Source organism: Paroedura picta, chromosome 1, assembly GCF_049243985.1.
Source record: "Paroedura picta isolate Pp20150507F chromosome 1, Ppicta_v3.0, whole genome shotgun sequence".
Lineage (NCBI taxonomy): Eukaryota > Metazoa > Chordata > Lepidosauria > Squamata > Gekkonidae > Paroedura > Paroedura picta.
In genome coordinates, this window is record NC_135369.1 from 95194670 (window position 1) to 95214144 (window position 19475).

Consider the following 19475-nt stretch of genomic DNA (forward strand, 5'->3'; position numbering starts at 1 on the left):
GTAACTCTACAACAAATGTCTCAGGGAGCATCTGAGGGTTTATGGGAGACTGAAAGTAAACAAGAAGGTCTAGTGAGCTGTCCCCACTCTGGGAGTTTGAACAAGAATTAAATAACAAGCATCACAGTGCTTCTGAAACATATGAAAGAAGTTCCTACACAAGCTCACTATGAGTTCAAGCTCAAGGATTAGATCTGTGCTGCAGTAAATCATAGTCTTTAAAGTTCCAATTGACCTGTTTTATTCTGAGAACTCAAGCACTCACTAATTTGTTATATGCATCCTCCCAAAACCCATTTGGGATGGCACCAGGAACATTGCAAAACCAGCAACACAAAAAAACATGCATTTTCACATTTGCTAATGTCTTCTGCAGCAATTTTTTCATCACTCATGTTTAGTTTTAGAGCCTGAGTTGCCAGGAGCATGACAAAACATATCATATGCCTTTAGAATGAGTGGATATTGGCCGGTTAAGCTTTTCATGGCACAAAATGTTGTTGTTCTTAAATTTGGGAAGTTTTATTGGGGTTTGATGTATTTTAGAGCCTCTTGTGGCGTACAGTGGTAAGGCAGCAGACATGCAGTCTGAAGCTCTGCCCATGAGGCTGGGAGTTCAATCCCAGCAGCCGGCTCAAGGTTGACTCAGCCTTCCATCCTTCCAAGTTCGGTAAAATGAGTACCCAGCTGGGGGGTAAAACGGTAATGTCTGGGGAAGGCAGTGGCAAACCACCCCGTATTGAGTCTGCCATGAAAACGCTAGAGGGCTTGCACAGGGGATACCTTTACCTTTATGTATTTTATTGTTTTATGATGTAAACCGCCACGAGACCATCCAAGGAGCCGCAGTATATAAATTAAAATATAAATAAAGGAAAACCCCTTAAAGGGGCAGGTGTTTCCCCCTCCAAGCTGTTGGCAACACTAGAGACTAGATATGGGGAAATATAGCCATTCATTAATAACTTTAACGTATGTAAACCTAGGATGCAATAGAGAGTTCTGAAGAAAAGCAACTGCTTTCTTCTGTATCTGGCTACATGTTTTACACAACAGGCCCCAGTAAGAAAGGGCACTCCCTCCAGCATTGAAGGGGAGGCGGGGTGCCTCTTCTGTGGTGGCACTCCATATTTCCCTTTCTTTGCAACCGCAAACTCGTGTAAGCAACCTGAGAGGGCCCCCTGAGGAAAAGAGGTCAACACTCCTGTTAGGGTGGCCAGCTCCTGGTGGGGAAAACTGGAGACTTGGAGCCTGCAGAAGGAGGCAGAGGGTCTGGAGCCGGCAGAGACTCCAGCGGGGGTATAAGGCCAGTCCATTTCCTCCGGGGGAACCGGCTCCAATCCCAGGCTGGCATCTCTCACCCCTGCGCGGCACTGAGGGGAGGCAGACTCGGCGCCCTGGCTGGCTGGCCAGAGGGAGGAAGCTCGCGGGCGGCTACGTCCGGGCCGCCACCTAGCCTTGCCCGGCGCCCCTGCCTGACGGAGCCTGCCGGTTGGCTGTAGCAGGTATTTTCCCTCGGGCTACTTCACTGTTCGCCACTTTCCTCGGCAGGCGATTTAAATGCCGCTGCGTTACTGGAGAGGAGGCATTTTCAGCGATTTAAATTCAGGCCTGGCGAGAGAGCCCCGCCCTTCACTGAGGCCCATCGTCACGGGGGGCGGGGGGTCTGTCGCCATAGAGACCGCCAAGCTGTCTACAACATCGAAAAACAGAAGGCACACGACGTTCCTCAGCACGCAAGCGCAGTGAGGACTGTGTTCGGCTCAGCCTCGTCGCGAGAATGACGTCGAAAAGAGAGTGGCAAACGACTGTCCGCCCCTACCCCTTGGATGCGGCAGCAGAAGATTCAGAGGGCGCGACGTAGCCGCGGTTCCTTCCGGGATGCTGAACTCGCCACAACTGATTGGTTAGGAGCCGAGGGACGTGGCTGCGCAGTTGCCTAGTGAAGAAGACAATGAGGAGCGCTTCGGTCGGCGTACTGCGCGTGCGCGGTTCGCTGCTTTCGCCGAAGAACAAGCAGGCTGGGCTGGAGGCGAAGCTGAAGGAGAAGGACGAAGATGGACGAGCTCCAGACCGCCGAGGAGGTATAGCGGTCCCCGGGGCCCCTTCCCCTCCCCTCAGCTCAGGCGGGTGTCTGGGGAGAGCGGAGGCAGCGAGCGCGGCCGCCCCTTTGTTCTCGGCGGGCGTGGCTGTGGGGCAGCCGGGCCCCGCCCACCCTTGTCGCCCCGCGGGCCCCTAATGGGCGCTGGGGAGGGGCGTCCTTTCCCCGCAGGCGCGGCTGGCGAGCCCCCCTTCTTCCATGCTGCTCTTAGGATGCCTTAGGGAGATGTGACTTGCCCTACTGGGAAGGTCCCTGCCAAATAATCTTCCTCATGATAAACCCTGACTGGAACAGCCCGATCTCAGCAGAGGTCGGGAAGAAAGCACGGTCGGCCCTAGTTATTTGGGTGGGATGCCAGCAAGGAAGTCTCGCCGAGGCAAGCAATAGCTAACTACCCCTAGCGCCTCTTGCCTTGAAAAACCCTGTGGGGTTACCGGAAGCTGGCTGTGACTTGGTGGCAACAGAACATAAGGTCCCTTGTGATAAGGGGGAATAGTAAGTATGGGGACATTGCTTTACAGCATGGGCCTTTCTGAGTCTGCAGGCACCTTTGGAAATCTGACATGGGGTGGTGCAGGGATCCTCAACCTGTGATCCTCCAGATGTTCATGGACTACAATTCCCATGATCCCCTGCCTGCAAATTGTAGTCCATGAACATTGGAGGACCACAGGTTGAGGATCCCTGGGGTGGTGGACAACTCACAAAATGTTAGAGCAGTTTTTCCTACCAGTGTTTCATGAAACCCTGGGTGTTTCTTGACAGTCCTGGAAGGGTTTTCTGAATGGGTGGGAGTTAATGTTTAAATATTTAAAAAAATTGTTAAACATTCATCTAACACTATAACCATATATGGTCATGTTGACCCACCCAGCCCTTCCCAAATGGCCAATTATGGACCTGGAAGAGGTGGAAAGGGGAGGGACCCTAGGTGGGCATGTACAAAGCTAGGCTTCCCAACCATATTCTGCACAATCGACTTCTGAAGTTTCTCAAAGCCTGAAGAATGTTTCAGGAGTTTCTCAATGGTAAAAAAGTTGAGAGACTGTTAGTGAAGTTATATGTAACTTCTTGTTGTGAACTGCCATGAACTGGCTGGTCCTGGTATACTGCCTGGGGAATACAAAATTAATAATAAATAAAATTCCTCAATATTTCAGACCGAAGCTCTGTTTAATAGGATACCCTTTATCTCCACAGCCAATCAGAAGTCCTACTGGGCAAAAGTTCCACCTGACCCCACCCACTTTCTAAAATCAATGGACATCAGAAAAGATGTTGGTGGGCACTATGGTGCCCATTGGCATTATGTTGGAGACCACTGCTTTAAAGTAATTGTTCTTAGGAATAAGTGGTAACACCCTGTCATGGTCATAAAAACAGAGATGACAGTAAACTTGAAAAAAGAAACAATATTTGGGAGAACGCCCCAGGTATGTAAGGAAAATATAAACTGACCAAAGCGGGGGGCGGGGGGGGCACACAGCCTAAAGAGAAATGAAAATTTTTGAGAAGGAATGGAATTTGTATGTGTGAGAGGGGGAAAGTAGTACGGGGGATTGGACTGCTCAGATCCCTAGGAGATTAGGGGGAAGATATTGGAGAAGGGGTTGTGAAAGGGACTGGTAGTGGTCTTGTGTCTCATAAGTGCATATATGTGATTCACATTCCCGTCCCATTTGAATTTGGATTTTTAATTTTTCTCTGGGCTTTGCTTCTATAACAGTGCAAATCTTTAAAAAAAGGTTTATTGTAGACTAGTTTCAAAGCCCATTCCTAAGAATGGGCCTTGAAAGAGCCCCCTCCCCTGGCCCCTGGCCAGGCAGCTTAAGGTGGCTTTGGGCTGCAGCTCACAGCCAGATCAAGTGGGGAAGGCGGGGGCTGGGCAGCTCGTTGGCAGGGCTGGGACAGAGCTTCTTAGCAGGCAGCTAGCAGGCCAAGAGGCCCTCATTAGCAAGCCCTCCACCACGACCCTTTAGCCAGGGCCCTCTCCCCTTACCTGCTGCTGGCTCCAGGCACTGAGGCATCTGAGAGCAAAGAGGTTAGAGTCCAGGGATGGAGGGTGGGAGCTGCAGGGGCAGGGGCAATCAGGGCAAAACTGGCTGCACCCTGATTGGCCCTATTCTAACTTGGACAGCTGGACACATCCCACCCCCCAGGCTGTTTCATAATTCTATAGAGGAGCAACAATGGATAAGGATTAGCAGTAGTTACTGGTATTATTGTGATGAAAGAGTCTTGAATAGTCCGATGACAAGTAAAGTGGGGGGAAAAACTGAGAAGTGTTTAAAAATAGGTAATCAGATGCCTGGTTAATATTTAGAGCATTATAGCTTTCAGGAATAATGTTTTTCTATTCTTCAAAGTGCAAATTATACATTTGCTTGACATTTAATTTGTTTTTTTCCCTGAAGACTGCATTTATTGTGGATGAAGTTAGCAACATCATAAAAGAGGTAGGGAAACATTTTGGCTGCATTTCACCACAAATATAATCTCACTTGTAGTATTAAATCAGCTATATTCTCCCCAAGAGTAGTTCTCTTTAAAAAGATAAAATATATCTATTCTAAACTGATCAGTTGCATGGAGTTCCCTTTACACTGCATTGTAATATTGAAACCATTTGTTACAGGAGAACTATCAGTTAGTATAAGTATGCTATCAGTCTTCCAACAGATATTGCAATAGTTAAATATGCAATTGTGGTCCTTAAGTTTGTTTCCCTTCCTCCAAGGACCTGAGAGGGACTTACCTAGATACAATTAGTCCATCCCCCCACCCGTTTAGCTGAGGAGTCACTGGTGCAAGGTGAGATTTGTAGCCCAAGCTGTCCAGGCCAAGGACTCTGTGCCAAAAGTGGAACATTCTTTAATACTGCACTGGTTCTCTCTCCCAAAAAAGGTCCAGCTTCCGATAAGATTCCTGGGGCTTGGGAGTAGGAGGGCTGTGATAGCATATCTGTTTTGCATGCAGAATGGTGTCAATTCAGTCTCCAGCATCTTCAGGTAACAGGATTAGGTTACCTGAGAGGATGCCAAATACTTCCACCTGAGATCTTGGATAGAACTGTTGCCACTCACAATAGACCACAGTGATGGACACAGGGTTTTATTCTGTGTAAGACAGATGCATGTAAGTAGAGTTATTAATTTAAAGTATAAAGATGAAGAAAGGAAATGGACCTCCAAGTTACTGGATGTCTAAATTATTGTTTCAAGCCTTCACTCTAGGTTGAATCTGACTCCATTTATTTTGTTAAATTCCAAGTAAGGTTTGTGATGTGGCTTGAGATCAGTGTGGTTAAAGTAACTGGATTCTACTGAAGTGTTGCCAGGACTCTGGCGTCTTGTTTACAGAATTTCTGTTATGGCAACCTCCATGACAAGTAGTGAGGGTTATAAGAAGATTACTAGCATGTGTTGAATAGGATAAACCAGTGGTCCCCAACCCGCGGCCCGGCGCCAAGCCGCAAAGGCCTTGGCGCCGGGCCGCGGCTCCTTCTTCCTTCCCTTCCCCGAAGCGAGAAGCTCGCCAGGCCGCCGATTAGCTCGCAGCCCGGCAAGCTTCTCGCTTCGGGAGGGAAGAGAAGCTTGCTGAGCCGCAAGCTAATCGGCCGCTTTAGCGGCCGATTTGCTCGCGGCCCGGAGGGGCCGGGAGGGGAAGCCGCGGCCGCCGGCATGGCAGCGGCGCAAACGCACATGCACAGACTGCTGCACACACGCATTTGCGCCCCTGCTGGGTGCAAACGCGCGTGCGCGGCAGTCCGCACATGCACGTTTGTGCTGGGGCTGCCGCGCGTGCACGGGCCCCCGGGCCGCCCTCTTCCCCCACTACGCCGCAGAGGTCCGCGGCAAGCGGAAGCTTGCGGACCGCTGGGATAAACAACAAAAGATAAAGTTTGTTCCATTGATGAAGCAAAGTTAATACTGATAGCTTATGTGGTTCATGATTACCATCTTAAAATGCCCTAGCATGCCCTTCATGGTTACGTCTTAAAATAATTACCAGGCTTTGATATATTTAGATCCTGTATTGTTTGTGGGATTAGAATTTGTAGAAAATCCAAAATGGGACAAAAAAGATCTTTATTTACCTGTCCATGGGTACATGCATATACAGACAAAGCTGCTTATGTTGTGTTATCTGCATAGTATGGAATCCCTTGGATAAAACCATAGGGGTGGCCAGATACATTTCCTTAATTTCAGCTGTTTCATGTTGGGTCTTCATTTTCAAGCATTAAAGAATCGGGTGTTTGTGTGTGTGTATGTGATAACTACACCGGACTTCATTGGCACATTTAATGAACTACAGAGGTGCTGCTCTAGCTCCTACTATTTAAATTTGCCAGAATAAATTTAAGACAGTGAAATTCCTAGATAACTTTTTGCTTGAAGATTTGAAGGGGCCTGAGGAAGAAATCAGTAGTGAATAGCAGGTCAGGTGCTTCTCAAATCGGCTGGGAAAAGCGTGTTCACTTTAATGCTAATTTCAAAAAGTGCTGGTGAGTAGAAGAATGGATGTATAATGCTGTCGTCTTACTTTTCTTATTTGTAGGCTATAGAAGGCACAATAGGTGGCAATGCATATTTGCACAGCAAAGTGAACCAATGGACTACCAGTGTTGTAGAGCAAATTCTAAGTCAGCTAACAAAGCTGGGGAAACCTTTTAAATATGTTGGTAAGTTTGTATATTTCTGTATAATATGTTATTGATTTGGGAGTAACGGTTTCAAATAAACAGGGCATTCAAGTTCAAATGAAAAGTAGAAGAGATGGACAACAATTAGTTGCTTTGTTATCTTAAGAGGACATGGAAGTGAAAGATTACCATCTCTCTTTAAAGCTAAAATAGATGTAATTGTGTAGTTCACGGGGTGGACATATGCCCTTTCTAACAAGCAATATGTCTTCTGTAAATTACAGTGACATGTGTGATAATGCAAAAGAATGGTGCTGGACTTCACACAGCAAGCTCTTGTTTCTGGGACAACTCTGCTGATGGTGTGTGATTGTTTTAATACTTTCTCTTCATTTCTTACTGAAAAGTTTCATGTGATATTTGTGCAAGCTAACAAGCATTCTCAACTGAAATCCTGTGGTAACAAATTTGATTCCAGTGCTGCTTGTAGGGAAAGGCATGTCTGTTATTGTGAGTAATTTCCTTTTTCACTGCCCCCGTAGTATCATGGGGGTTTTGTGGAACATTATAGCGTGCCAGAATATGGGAGTAGGGCGGATCAGATAAGCATCTCAACTGGGTGTTGTTCTAAAGTTACCTTTTGCATAATACAAACTTACCCTGCACCTGAAGTTAGCAAGTGTTGCAGAAGAAGCGATCCTAATTCTGAATGTTCTTTCTTGCAGGAACCTGCACGGTGAGATGGGAGAACAAGACTATGTACTGTATTGTCAGTGCCTTTGGACTTGCAATATGATTGCCTTGGAATTCTTCAGCCTATCTCATCATTTCCATTTCATAGTTCACTAAAACTGTGAATTCACTGAACCACTTTGCATTTAAAGAACTTTTCCTTCCCATGAGAGAATGGGAGGGCAGGTTTTATGTGGTTACACAAACACACCATTCCTTACCCATTATCAATGCACTCTCTATCTTAACACTTTAAGGACTCTTACTCAAGGTGCTAAAACCTGAAAACCTGCTGCAGTTCTTCAGCTTTACTCCACCTAGTTTGAAGATTTAACTTTTCACAGTTTTTTGTTATTAAATTATTGAAGTTCTGAACACGTGCCTGTATAGTCATTCTGAAAGGAAACCAAGAAGCGGAGCTAGCACTAAGTACCTTAATAGCGTGGTCTTAGTAGACTAATTTTCTGGTGGTGTGCTTGGCATATAAACTGCTTGGAACATGAGGCTTCACATGAAAAAATTATCCATAAAGGAACCATGTAAGTGGCTGACAGTACCCATTTACTGGGATTCATAGTGCTTTCTGTAGATAAGCCACTTTTTACATGTCAAAAAGTTTGGGTTTGAGTAGGGGTTATCCTATTAAAAGATTGTTGGACCTTAAATCAAAAGTTAATTGCCAATTATAGTAGATAATAGCATATTATATTGATGGTCTTTAGGTGTTTTTCACAGGGCTCTGGAAACCCTGTTGTGTATTAGGTTTAGTATTGGCATCCTACCTAGTTTTTTAAAAAATAAGAAACAGCTGTGCCCCCAGGGGGTGGGGGTGGGATTTTTACTGTTTCAAATATACAGTATTCATTGCTGCTTACATTGCGTTGCCAGATCTCCCCTTGGGCACTAATGGGGGAGGGTTTCCAATTCAGGTTGGAAAACTCGAAGTTTGGAGATGGAGCCTGAGAAGTATTAGGCCCTCAGTGAGGTAGGATGCCCTAAAGTCTGCCATTCAAAATATCCATTTTCTGCAGAGTAACTGGTTTCTGTTGCTGTAGAGATGAGTCCTACTTGGAGGCCAGCATTCCTACTTCAAGAACATACACTCAAGAGCTTCTGTGTGCCTAGAATCAGCTTGTGTGTTAAATTCTGCGGTGCACATTGTGTTCTGAAGTTGGATCTCTCCCTCCACTCAAAGGTCTAAGTTCCTAGAAGGCCTCAAACACTACAATTTCTAGTACACTGCTTGGAAGGCACATGATGGCAACTTTGAAGCATCTAGAAGGGTGATATGAAGTTTTCCAGGAAGTTAATGTATCAGATGGCCTTCAGGCAATATTCTCTAGGGCATAATTAAGTCTGTACCAATACACTTTACCAGCACTCTGATAGGTAGATACTAGGGCAAGGGACAGCATCTAGGCCTCATTGCTGTCAGGGGTGTCACTGGAGCTGCAGAGTAGAATTGGTTTTGATTTGGACAACTTCATGTCCCATCCAAATTGAACCCAAATTAGCTGATTTTTAGACATCCATTCCAAATCAAGCCTAGGAGTGCTTGTCTATTCCATTTTACCTATCACACCCAAGTCTTCAGAATGTGTAACTGGATACAGGCCAATATTTCAATAGGGAAAACAATTCATGTTAACTTTTGCCACTTTGCCCAAGTCCACAAATTTAGCAGAGTCATTGCTGTGTATGGAGAAGGGTGGGGAGTATAGAACCAAACCTACCAATGAGAGCAACAGCAAGCCTTGCACTGGGCCTTCTGATTGAAAAAAAAAAGACTTCTAAGAGAACTTATCAATGCTTTATTTTAATATTTAATAACCTTTCTGATAAAAAATATAGGTATGGATCATCCTACAGTGGCTGGGAATGTAGACCATAGGTAATTTGGCACTGGACAACAGCTTCAGGCAGCCACAATCATGCCCTGTCGCAGACCTATATGGTCTATGTGGTCCCCAACCTTTTTATCACTGGGGACCGGTCAATGCTTGACAATTTTACTGAGGCCCGGGGGAGGGGGGGGAGTCTTTTGCTGAGGGACCTCGTCGCGGCCTGAGCCCCTGCTTCACTTGCTTTCCCACCAGCGCCCCTGACTTCCTGCTGCCTGATGGAGGGCGCTGCCAGCAGCAGCTGTGCAGTGCCAGGCCGAGGGGGAGCCCCAGCCATGATGTCCGCTGGAGAGCACCAAAGGTGAGCTGGCTTCAGGGCAGCCCCTGAGGCAGTAGCCAGGGAGAACGAGGAGGAGCCTCGGACCGGGATCAACTGATCTATGAGCCGGCACTGGTCCTCGGACCGGGGGTTAGGAACCAAGGTGGCCTAGGATACCTTTTGCATCTTATATTGCCCTCTACTGGAGATAAGGTAAAAGGTGTACAATCTTGCAGGAGGTACTAAAACAAGATGATTAGTTGACTAAAGCAGTTCTTCCCAGCCTGTGGACTGGGACCCAAAAGCAGGTCATGTAGCCTCAGATAGTGGGTTGTAGGTCCATCCTTCCCTAATGGCCACCCTGACCTTTTCATTGCCCTTGGGTGTTTTGGAAACAGATCTGACCATGGAAACAGTATCTTCCATTACATATTTCTTTTCTTCACTACATATACAATGCTGATCAAATAAAATATGAGTTTTGTAGTGTCTTAGGCAATATTAGGGCCAGCCATATAGGTCACCATACCAAGAAAATTTGGACTTGTGGGGTCACAAGCTGGGAGCTGCTAGACTAGAAGACAGAGATCAGTGAACCATACAAATGTCCTCAGTCCTCAACAGGCTTGGACAGGCATTTTTGGGGGTGGGGGAGGGGGCACTGGTGGGAGCCCCATTCCTTCCCCACTCCCCACTCCCCACCCCAGGCAGCCCTGCTGAGGCTTGGCTGTTTGTTGGATGGATGGCCAATCAGGGATGGGACAGCCTACCTGATGGGTAAGCAATGAGTCCCTTCCAGCACCCTACTACTGTTTTATTTATATGTTCAGATGTTTAGATGACCCCTTTCTGAATCACAGAAAAATATTAATAAACATATTTCTTCTGTGTGCATTTATTCATTCCCATTGTATGTTGATATATTTCACAATGACTTTCTAAATCAGATCGGCTGTATTTTCTTTTTAAGATGCATTCAAATTTTTACTATCAAAGTGAGAAGAGTCTCAGGGAATTAAAATAGATCATAATGAAAGTATTTCCACTTCATGGCTGTCAGCAGTTTTACCTCTACTATGTATCACCAGACTAATTTATATAATCCAGTCACAAAACTTTTAAAGAATGGTCCTATTTATTGTCACCTGCAAGAATGAGCACAATTTATGTAGGTACAGTATAAAACTTTATTATGAACATATTGAAATCAATGATTTTATTATGCACTTCAGCACCCAATGTGTACTGCAAGTAGACATTAATTTTGCTCTTAGCTTCCAGCCCAGGAAAAGTTATTTCTAATGTTCCTGGCAACTCATGATTACAAAACAGCAACTCCCCCAAGCATGTAGAAGCCACATCAAGATACCCCATGCATATCTCCCCTGCAAAAGCAAAACTATATTTACAGCTTCTCATTTACCTGAATATACACTTTATACTTCCTCAAGACACATTCTGGTATAAAATTTCTTCCTAGAGATTTCATTTTACATTTATTTACAAAAGCTGAATTCAGTTGTATAGTGGTTTAAGGAGTTTTTAATATAAATTACTGGCACGATTGAAACATATGGCAAAAAATGAAACAGACAAGACTACATGTTTTTAATGCAACAATTGCCCTTTGGCTCCATCACCAGTCAAGAAGATTCTCACTGTAAAGCTGCCGTCCTTTGTATATTTTAAAACATGTAACATTGAGTCTGAGAACTCAAGATGCACAAGTCTCTTGCTAAACACCCTTCTCTTTTGAATTATTTTGGCATAAACAGATTTGCTTGTTCCTAGCATACTGCTCTACTGTTCCAAACTTTGAGCCCTAGGTACCTTTGGAATTGTGACACAGAGTGGTGGGCCCAAGCACATTATGGCTGCGAAAGGAGGAAAGAGCCAACCACAAAAGGACCAGGAGTGACTTTATGTGTAACTCTTGACAGTAACTCTTCCACATTACAGACTGAAGTTCCGCTTAACAGGATGCATTTTAAAATGAACATATTATTTAAAAATATTTCCTTGCTTACAGACAGCGTTCCTTCAGTCACATAGTAAAGGCCCTTCTGCTGTGGAGGCATCTGCTGCTGAAACATTTTTTTTTAAAAATCTGTACAACCAGTCAGGTCTTCCAATATCCAATCAGAAACTTTGCTGGAAAGATGTTTCACCTGCTCCTGCCCACTTTCTCAAATCACTTGGTGGATTTCCTGAAAGGTGTCAGGTGTCACAGGGATCCCCAATTTTACTGGCTTATGCTTAAAGTCCATCACTCTTGGATGAATGTTGAAAAAACTTTCATGTTTTTCAATATTTTCTGGAAAAGTTTATTTATCCTCTCCCTCAATGATGACAGCCAAATTTACTTGGACGGACACCATAGAATCACAGAATCCTAGAGTTGGAAGGGGCCACACAGGCCATTTAGTCCAACCCCCTGCTCTACGCAGGATCAGCCCTAAGCATCCTAAAGCATCCAAGAAAAGTGTGTATCCAACCTTTGCTTGAAGACTGCCATTGAAGACTGCCATTCTGTTATAACCTTTAATTTGTAGTTGCTGATTGGGTGGGATCACTCACATGACTGATTCAGACTGGAAGAAAATGCAGCCACTGACAAGGAGGAAAAGGCCATTAAGGCAACAGCAGCCAAGGAAAACAAGAATGCTGAACAGGACTTTAAGAACTGGGGGAGAAACCTGCCCCGAATTTGCTAGTTTCTATTCAAACATTAAAAGTAGAGAATATTCAGTGCAGCCCTAGTTATGCTGCATTTTCAGATTTACTGACATTGAAAAGCTAGCTTCATTGGCAGTTGCAGGGTTTCAGATATGGCTTAAAGTACAGTAACATATTTGGATTAGTGGCTCAATCAAATGTGAGAAGGATAAAGGTGAACTTACAAATGCCACAAGGGCCAGCAAGGAGTGGATACAAACAAACAAGATACACACTTGGGGGTGAAATGCCTCTATTCTCACAGATATTTTTACACCAACAGTACATTAGCAAACTTTACAGATTCCACAAGAGGCATCTCTTTAAGCAAAAAAAAAAAGTCTATGCAGGAAGTGCAGCTTATGTCTAGAGGGGGGGAAGTTCCAGCTTTGCACACTTCTAGGCTGTGTCACACCCTTCAACTGTAGAAACTGTCTGATTATTTTCCTTTATGAAGTGGCCTCATTGAACTTCACCCAGAAGCCCAATTCAGAACACTCTGCTTCCATAGTTGATAGAACACTGAAACGCCTTAATAAAAGGCACTTTCATTACTAACATCTCAGCTGGCTGTGGGAAATCTGCAACCACACAAGTCAATCTTCTCAGATTCTCCTTTGGCTAAAACAATGAAATTAAACAAATTGGCACCACATCTCAGCTCCCAGCTACTGTGTGCGGCCCAGATAAGGGAGTGATATTAAACCAGCTTAATCAGGGAAATTCTCCACTACCTTCCATTCTGCAATTGCTAGTGTTAAAGCAAGCTTCCTGTGTTGGCTTTGTGACATTTTAAACAATTTGCAGTTTTCTTATGAAAAAAGAAAGTAATACACATGGAGTTTACAAAATGCATTTTTAAAAGTACAAATTTGTCATCTCTATGACAGGAATAACTAGACAAAAAGAGACAGTGTACAGGACCACATACCATTGTAGTTTCTCATTTTTAGCTTTTGTTAATGAATGAACAGCTGTTTTAAAGGGATCAATCCTGGAAATGCATCTGGGGAAGGAGGCCAAAAAATATTTGTTTCTACCATTCTCCAGCCCCCTGAAAGTCAGTGACACTGAATGAAAAGTGCAGGCTTGCCATACGGAAGCTGCTATGAGTAACAGAATTAATCCCATTCATTCCTGTGAACGGAGTAAGCATTCATACATGACTAGGTGGGGATGTCTGTCAAATTCCTCTGTGCAGTGCAGCCCGACTCACCATTCCCCAGGCTTCAGGAGTGTTTTATCAAAGGAGGGCTGGAGACAAAGCAGGAAAATAGCATGTCTGCTAACTCAGTGTCCAGAGGTTTGGATTCAACTCCAGGACTTTATATGGTAATTTTTTTTGCAATGTATGAACCCCTAAAAGTTAGCAGTGCAATCTAGCCAGATTTCAGTTGGGACAGATCTAAGCAGGCACCCCACTGAATTAATGTGATTCTAAAGTGCTTGGCACTAGCAGAATTGTGCTCTAGTTACTTAATGTAAATTAAAACATTTTAAAGCTTTTAAGTAACAGTGAAAAGCTTCAAATATATGCAGAAGTACGTTGCTGCTTGTGAAGTGCCAAGAAATAGGAAAATGGAAAAACTAGGTTCTGCATTTAGAACAATTCTAAGTAGGCCTACTCAGAAGTAAGTCCTGTGTTATTCAGTGTGGCTTAAGCCCAAGAAAGTATTTATTGGGAGCTGCTCCTACAGAGTGGGTTTGTAGATAGACAACAAATGTTATGACTGGATCCAAAAAACAATTAGCAACTCAAATTCCAATTTACTCATAAAAAGAAATCCTCATCCTCTTATTTTCTTTTAAATTAAGGGAAAATTTAACTTGAAGTTACATTAAATATTTAAAAGGTAGAGGAGCAACAAACAATAGTTTAAGAGAATGCAAATATATCAGAAGGTTAATAGTTCACTTTCCCAGACAGTTTTCTAACATATACAAACTAAGAAAACACACATGCACACACTTCAGGTTTGTTTTATGACATCTGTTTTGAATCTTTTCTCAGATATTATCAACACATTTCATAGTCACTCCCTTTCCATCATGCTGTCAAAGTGCACGTGGCAATTTTCTTCCTGTTGCAAATCTTTAATCTAACTCAAATTCATCATTACCTTCAAATTCAAGCACCTGGACCCTGGAGTTTGTTCCTTCTGCAAACTGTAATCTAAACCAGTTTAGAAATCCCGGTTTGTGGGGAAGGCAAAAGTTCCAGTGTCCAGACAGGTGCTCACACATTCAGACTTTGCAGCAACCTGGGGTAGGAAGCCTTCTGAGTTCCACACACAAGTGGAAGGAGGCGGCATGTAGCCATTAGTAAAACTCAACAGAGGGTTGTTCATGATGTCTGAATGCAGCCTATGTCTTGACATTTGCTTAAAGAAATCTGCCGTGCTAAGCATATATAAGCACTCTGCTAACAGTCACAAATCAAAGACATTCTAAATGGTTTACCAGGAATTTCACTTTTGGCAAAAGTGAATGGTTTTAGCTGCACATTTGCTTATACTGAAAGTTGATATGCAAAACACATTACAGGTTAATATCTGCACAGATGCTAACCTGCACAACTAACCCTTCATAACATTGGAAGTCCAGTGATACTATCCATCAGGTAGCTGCTGATGTCCAAAACCCACACTACTACACCCAGTGTTCAATGTGTGCACGGGATATCGTTAGCACTGCGGCCACACACATCCACAACAAATATACCATGTAGCCTGGGGACACTAGAAAAAACAAAAATCCACACAGGCATAGCAGTGCTTCACCCTCTGGCAAGGGCCTCTTTGTATCCCAGTCTATGACTTGAACTTTATGCTCTATTAGCACAACGTTGGCCAAACAAAAGAGAGCAAGATGTGTAGTGATTCAAGTGTGGCTAATGGGGAATCACTGAACTTTCACATTCAGTTCAAACAGGAAGCATACTGATCAACGTCATGTTCCTCTGGAGGGAAGAAGCATGTAGCTGACTTATAAGGGGGGACTTATTACAGATAGAAATATGAGCCTACGAAAGCACCTAAAATACTGACAAATTCTTGGGTTTGAGTTAACTTCCATATAAATATAATTCACATTAATGCATAGAAGTTTTGGAACCCATGGGGAACCCTGCAAACATTCAGTTGGTCTAACAAAATGCATCAACCACCAATTTAGATCTTGGCTAATTCACTACAAGTTGGGCCAGTGATCCATCAGTGGAAGACACAGAGAGACACATTATCCCCTTCTCTTCCAACCTGAAAGCTAATTCCTAGGGTTGCAGGACCTGTGTGGACCAGTACCAATGTGGGATAGTGGGCTGTGCTGAGGAGAGGGAAGGAGATGAGATCATTTCCCCTACCTCTTCAGTCAACAGAGATGCACTGACTGAAAAGAGAAGAAAGAGGCTGAGGGGCCTTCCTCCCATCTTGCTCCTTAGCACAGTCTACACACACCTCTAGCTTACATGATTATTCATCTATGCAGATCCCACAACCCACAGAGAATCAACTTTTATGAGATCAGAAAAAAAACTGCTGGGGTGAAGGAAAGCACCTTACATCCAAAGATCACCAGATCCAATTCACAGTTAACCGGGCATGATCCAAATTTGTGCTTGATGCATTTCCCCAAACATTGGAAAAGACAGCACGGGGGGGGGGGGGTGACTAGAAAGATTCACAGTTGCCATCTTCAATTGTATCAGAAGGACCTACCCACAGCCCACTCTTGCACATGTCCATGAGCACATGGTGTGTATTTGTTTCTATCTTTGTGGTCATTAAAGACCAAATTGGTAGCACTTTTGAGACTATCAAAAGTGTTCATGAGTCAGAACTCACTTTATCAGATGTATGTTAGTCTCCAAGGTGTCCGTGGACTCCTGTTTTATTTTGCTGCTACGGATGAACATGGCTACCCTATTAAAATATTCCCATTTAGAAAGCTGATCCAAGAGAGTTTAACAGAAAATACATACATACATACATACATATATATATATACACATATATATATACATACACACACAAACACATGTATATATCAATATGTAAATTTAATATTGCACCCCTTTATAAAAAAAACAGTGTTAAGATTATTTAGATAAAACAGGAGATGCTGAGGTACAAAGGAGTGCTCTTCACTGACACCCGTAACCTAACCAGCTAGATGAAATGGCCTTGGACTATTTCTACAAAATAATGTTGCCCTCAGATCCATTTACACTGATAAAAGGAATTTGCCTAATAAAAATAGGCACTGAACGCCCTCATTGGATGAACTCACATTCAGGCTGAAAAATAACCATGATCCTGCCTTGCAACTTCTTGATACCTAAAATGGAAACACTGGCATTGCAGGTGCAGATAGCCACATTGGTCCAAAGCAAATTCCAGAAACAAATCTCACGTAACACTTCTGTTGGTCCTAGTGAAGGGTCACAAAGAACAGTAGCAAGCTTTCAAGTTCTACAGAACTCTTGATTCAACATACAGCCCAATGAGGAGTACTGGAAAACTTGAAAGCTTGCACGCTTTCTTTTACTTTTATTCTAATAGGCGATATTACATGATTTTTCTTTTGTTTCTGTTCACAGACACTAAGGTTTTCCAAGGCAAAAAACTGCAATTTTTCATTATGATTTGGGGTCAAAAAATATGGTGCAACAGGCACTCCCCCACACCAAAATATAGTTTGCAACAGTCAAAATAAATTACTTTGTACCTGATTAATAAGTGGAATATCAATGAACAGTTCACCATGAATCAAAACCAATCTGCTCTGGAAACATCAAACCACAAGTCTTGTCAATATTCAGAGTAGTCATTTTAAACAAATTTCTTCCAAACATGATTTCTTCCATTCAGATTTGGGTTTTGTAAACAGAAAAGGAAAAATGGTAAATCCTTCCACAGAAGGATATACTCCATTGGTAAACAAAAGAGAAACATGGGGAGAAGTCACCAACTGTTTGTTCTTATCTTAGTTAAAGTGCAATACACACACTTAATCGCTATCCGACTCTTCCTTGTATTTAGCTCTTATGGCTTGGCCATTCTGAAGTGGCATTTCCTCATAGTCACTCCTGCCCAAAAACAAATTTGACAACATTTTAGACATAAGCAACAGAAATTACAGTTCTGAGAGAAAAAAGAAATTCATATAAATCTACTCTTCAACATTCTACAGTGATTCCCAACCTGTAGGCCATGGAGTTATTGCAGAGTCCACAAATCCATCCAGCTTCAGCCAAGTTTCTGCCCCCCTCCCCCCACACCAGCTCATGCCTCCACTGCAACTATATCTAGAGACAGAGATACAGGATTGGGCTATCAGGTCTGAAGGGACACCGGAAAAATTCCTTACTGGTATTTTGGGGTATCTTCCAAATCCAGATACACATTAGAAAATCCCAATCAATACCAGTATCCCAATCTCAAATATTTATTCTTGATTTAACTACAGTCTGCCTTTTTCACTAAGACTCAAAGTAGATTACACAGAGTGATTCCAAATATCCATAAAACTCTTGGGACAGTTGTTTTTTGCAGGTTTCCCAGGCAACAGGAGGGGAAAGAGAGACAGCTCTCACAGGCAAACAGGGTCTCATTCTAGGGGGAGCCTGCCAGGGTGCTTCTGCTGGCATCCTCCTGTTTTTGACAGTAGTTTGCTGGGCTTGTGCTGCCACATTGGCTCTGCTTGGCATCTGTGGTTTCACACTAGTTCTGCAGGGGTGAATGCCCTTTCCTTGCTTCAGTTGGTTCGGCTTGGGTTCTCTGACTGGACACTGTGTGTGACAGGGTGTACCACACTGGTATGTGGCTCTGCTGGGTTCCTCTGGTCTGATACTGGTTTTGTTTCCACTGTGATATTTTGGAAAAGTGAATGAACAGGGCCACAATGCCCTAGACAAGAACTGAGAATTCATTTATCTTTCCCTCTTTCCACATAATTGCTACCTTTCCTGCATGTACACATATACACACAGAGTATATTTTAACATTTACTTTGTATTTCATTATCACAATTCAAATAAACTACAATAGAGGGCTCTCAGTGACTGTTTTGGAGCACCATCTGCAGTTTCCACATCTGTCGTGGTTTCTCAGCACAAAAATCAGTCCTCCCAAAACCACATTGTGCCTATATAGGGCAAAATTCACAGCATTGTAAAACTAGCTTTAAAGCTTTCTGGGGGGGGGGGGGGAGCAAAATTTGCTTGGAAAGTTCTCCCCCTTAATTAAGGTTGAAAGTTGTTACCCTGCTTTGCCCCTATCCAGTTACCTGGAAACCTTTTAGATTTAGTTCTTTTCAATAAATGGTTTGCATTATGCCATACTACCACAGAGCCAGGACTCTTAGAATTTCTTTTCATTACAGAACCCCCCGTGACAAAGCAGTCCTTTTAAAGTCTAAAGCCCAATACAAAACCCCACTGGTTTTATTTCGAAGACTAGGAGAATACAATTGATTCCTTTCATGTGTTACATTACTTACCCATAAATCACATCATCATCTGAGTCATTCAGCATAGAAAAGGCAGGATTGTCTTTCAACTGAGATTCTGAAAGATTTTGCAGGAAGAAGCACATTTGACAAACCAGAACTTTCCAACTCCCGGGGCTCCATCCATACAGTGCATCATATTGTTGATCATCTTTTACATATACTCTTCTCCTTCCTTACCAGGCCCCCCCTGTACTGTTGTCCAGCCCCCATTGCCAATTTGATTTAATATTGTATTTTTATCCTGCCCCAAAGCCCCCCCCCCGAAATACTACATCCTGTTGATCTGATATGCAATGTTTTGTGGACCATCTGTGACCTGGCAGCCTACTTTAAAAATATACTCCATTTCCAAACAATGAAACCTCACAGATAAAAGTGGCAAGAAGAAAGTTAGGGGAAGATTATGATTTTTAACATGTTCCTAACTCCATGTCTGTTTTAATCATCTCAAACACATCTGTTATGAAAGCCACCAGAAAGCGTGAAACTGCCAAACTGATAACTTATCCCATTCTATCTTCCTGTTGGACATCTAAAGCACAGTTGGGAATTTACTACCAACTAAAACGTGGACAACTCTTATGCCATACATTTCATAATGCTCAGTGAAAA

At 43.4% G+C, this 19475-nt stretch overlaps 3 protein-coding genes across 8 annotated transcripts in view; 1 reads left to right on the top strand and 2 right to left on the bottom strand.

Annotated features, from left to right (window-relative positions):
• Nucleotides 1-1979, bottom strand: part of SYTL3 (synaptotagmin like 3) — a 47710-nt gene extending 45731 nt beyond the window's left edge. The window contains 1 exon segment of the mRNA XM_077348646.1: nucleotides 1823-1979. The gene's annotated coding sequence lies outside the window, so the exon portion shown is untranslated.
• Nucleotides 1948-7853, top strand: DYNLT1 (dynein light chain Tctex-type 1). 4 transcript variants are annotated; one of them, XM_077348609.1, is made up of 6 exons: nucleotides 1965-2084; nucleotides 3302-3534; nucleotides 4516-4557; nucleotides 6662-6785; nucleotides 7031-7108; nucleotides 7472-7853. In XM_077348609.1, the coding sequence occupies exons 2-6, from the start codon at nucleotides 3469-3471 to the stop codon at nucleotides 7540-7542; spliced, it is 381 nt and encodes a 126-aa protein (XP_077204724.1). In that variant the 5' UTR covers nucleotides 1965-2084; nucleotides 3302-3468; the 3' UTR covers nucleotides 7543-7853. The 4 variants fall into 4 exon arrangements, with proteins under 4 accessions (XP_077204748.1, XP_077204731.1, XP_077204724.1 ...); XM_077348616.1 differs by lacking the exon at nucleotides 3302-3534 and having other exon boundaries at nucleotides 1957-2084; XM_077348622.1 differs by lacking the exon at nucleotides 7031-7108.
• An 8538-nt stretch (nucleotides 7854-16391) lies between these two features.
• Nucleotides 16392-19475, bottom strand: part of TMEM181 (transmembrane protein 181) — a 31783-nt gene continuing 28699 nt past the window's right edge. For all 3 annotated transcript variants that reach the window (XM_077348580.1, XM_077348589.1, XM_077348596.1), the window contains 2 exons: nucleotides 18852-18918; nucleotides 16392-17439 (listed from right to left, as the gene is read on the bottom strand). In XM_077348580.1, coding sequence (XP_077204695.1) covers nucleotides 17361-17439; nucleotides 18852-18918 — 146 coding nt within the window. In that variant the 3' untranslated portion in view covers nucleotides 16392-17360. The remainder of the gene's footprint in view (nucleotides 17440-18851; nucleotides 18919-19475) is intronic.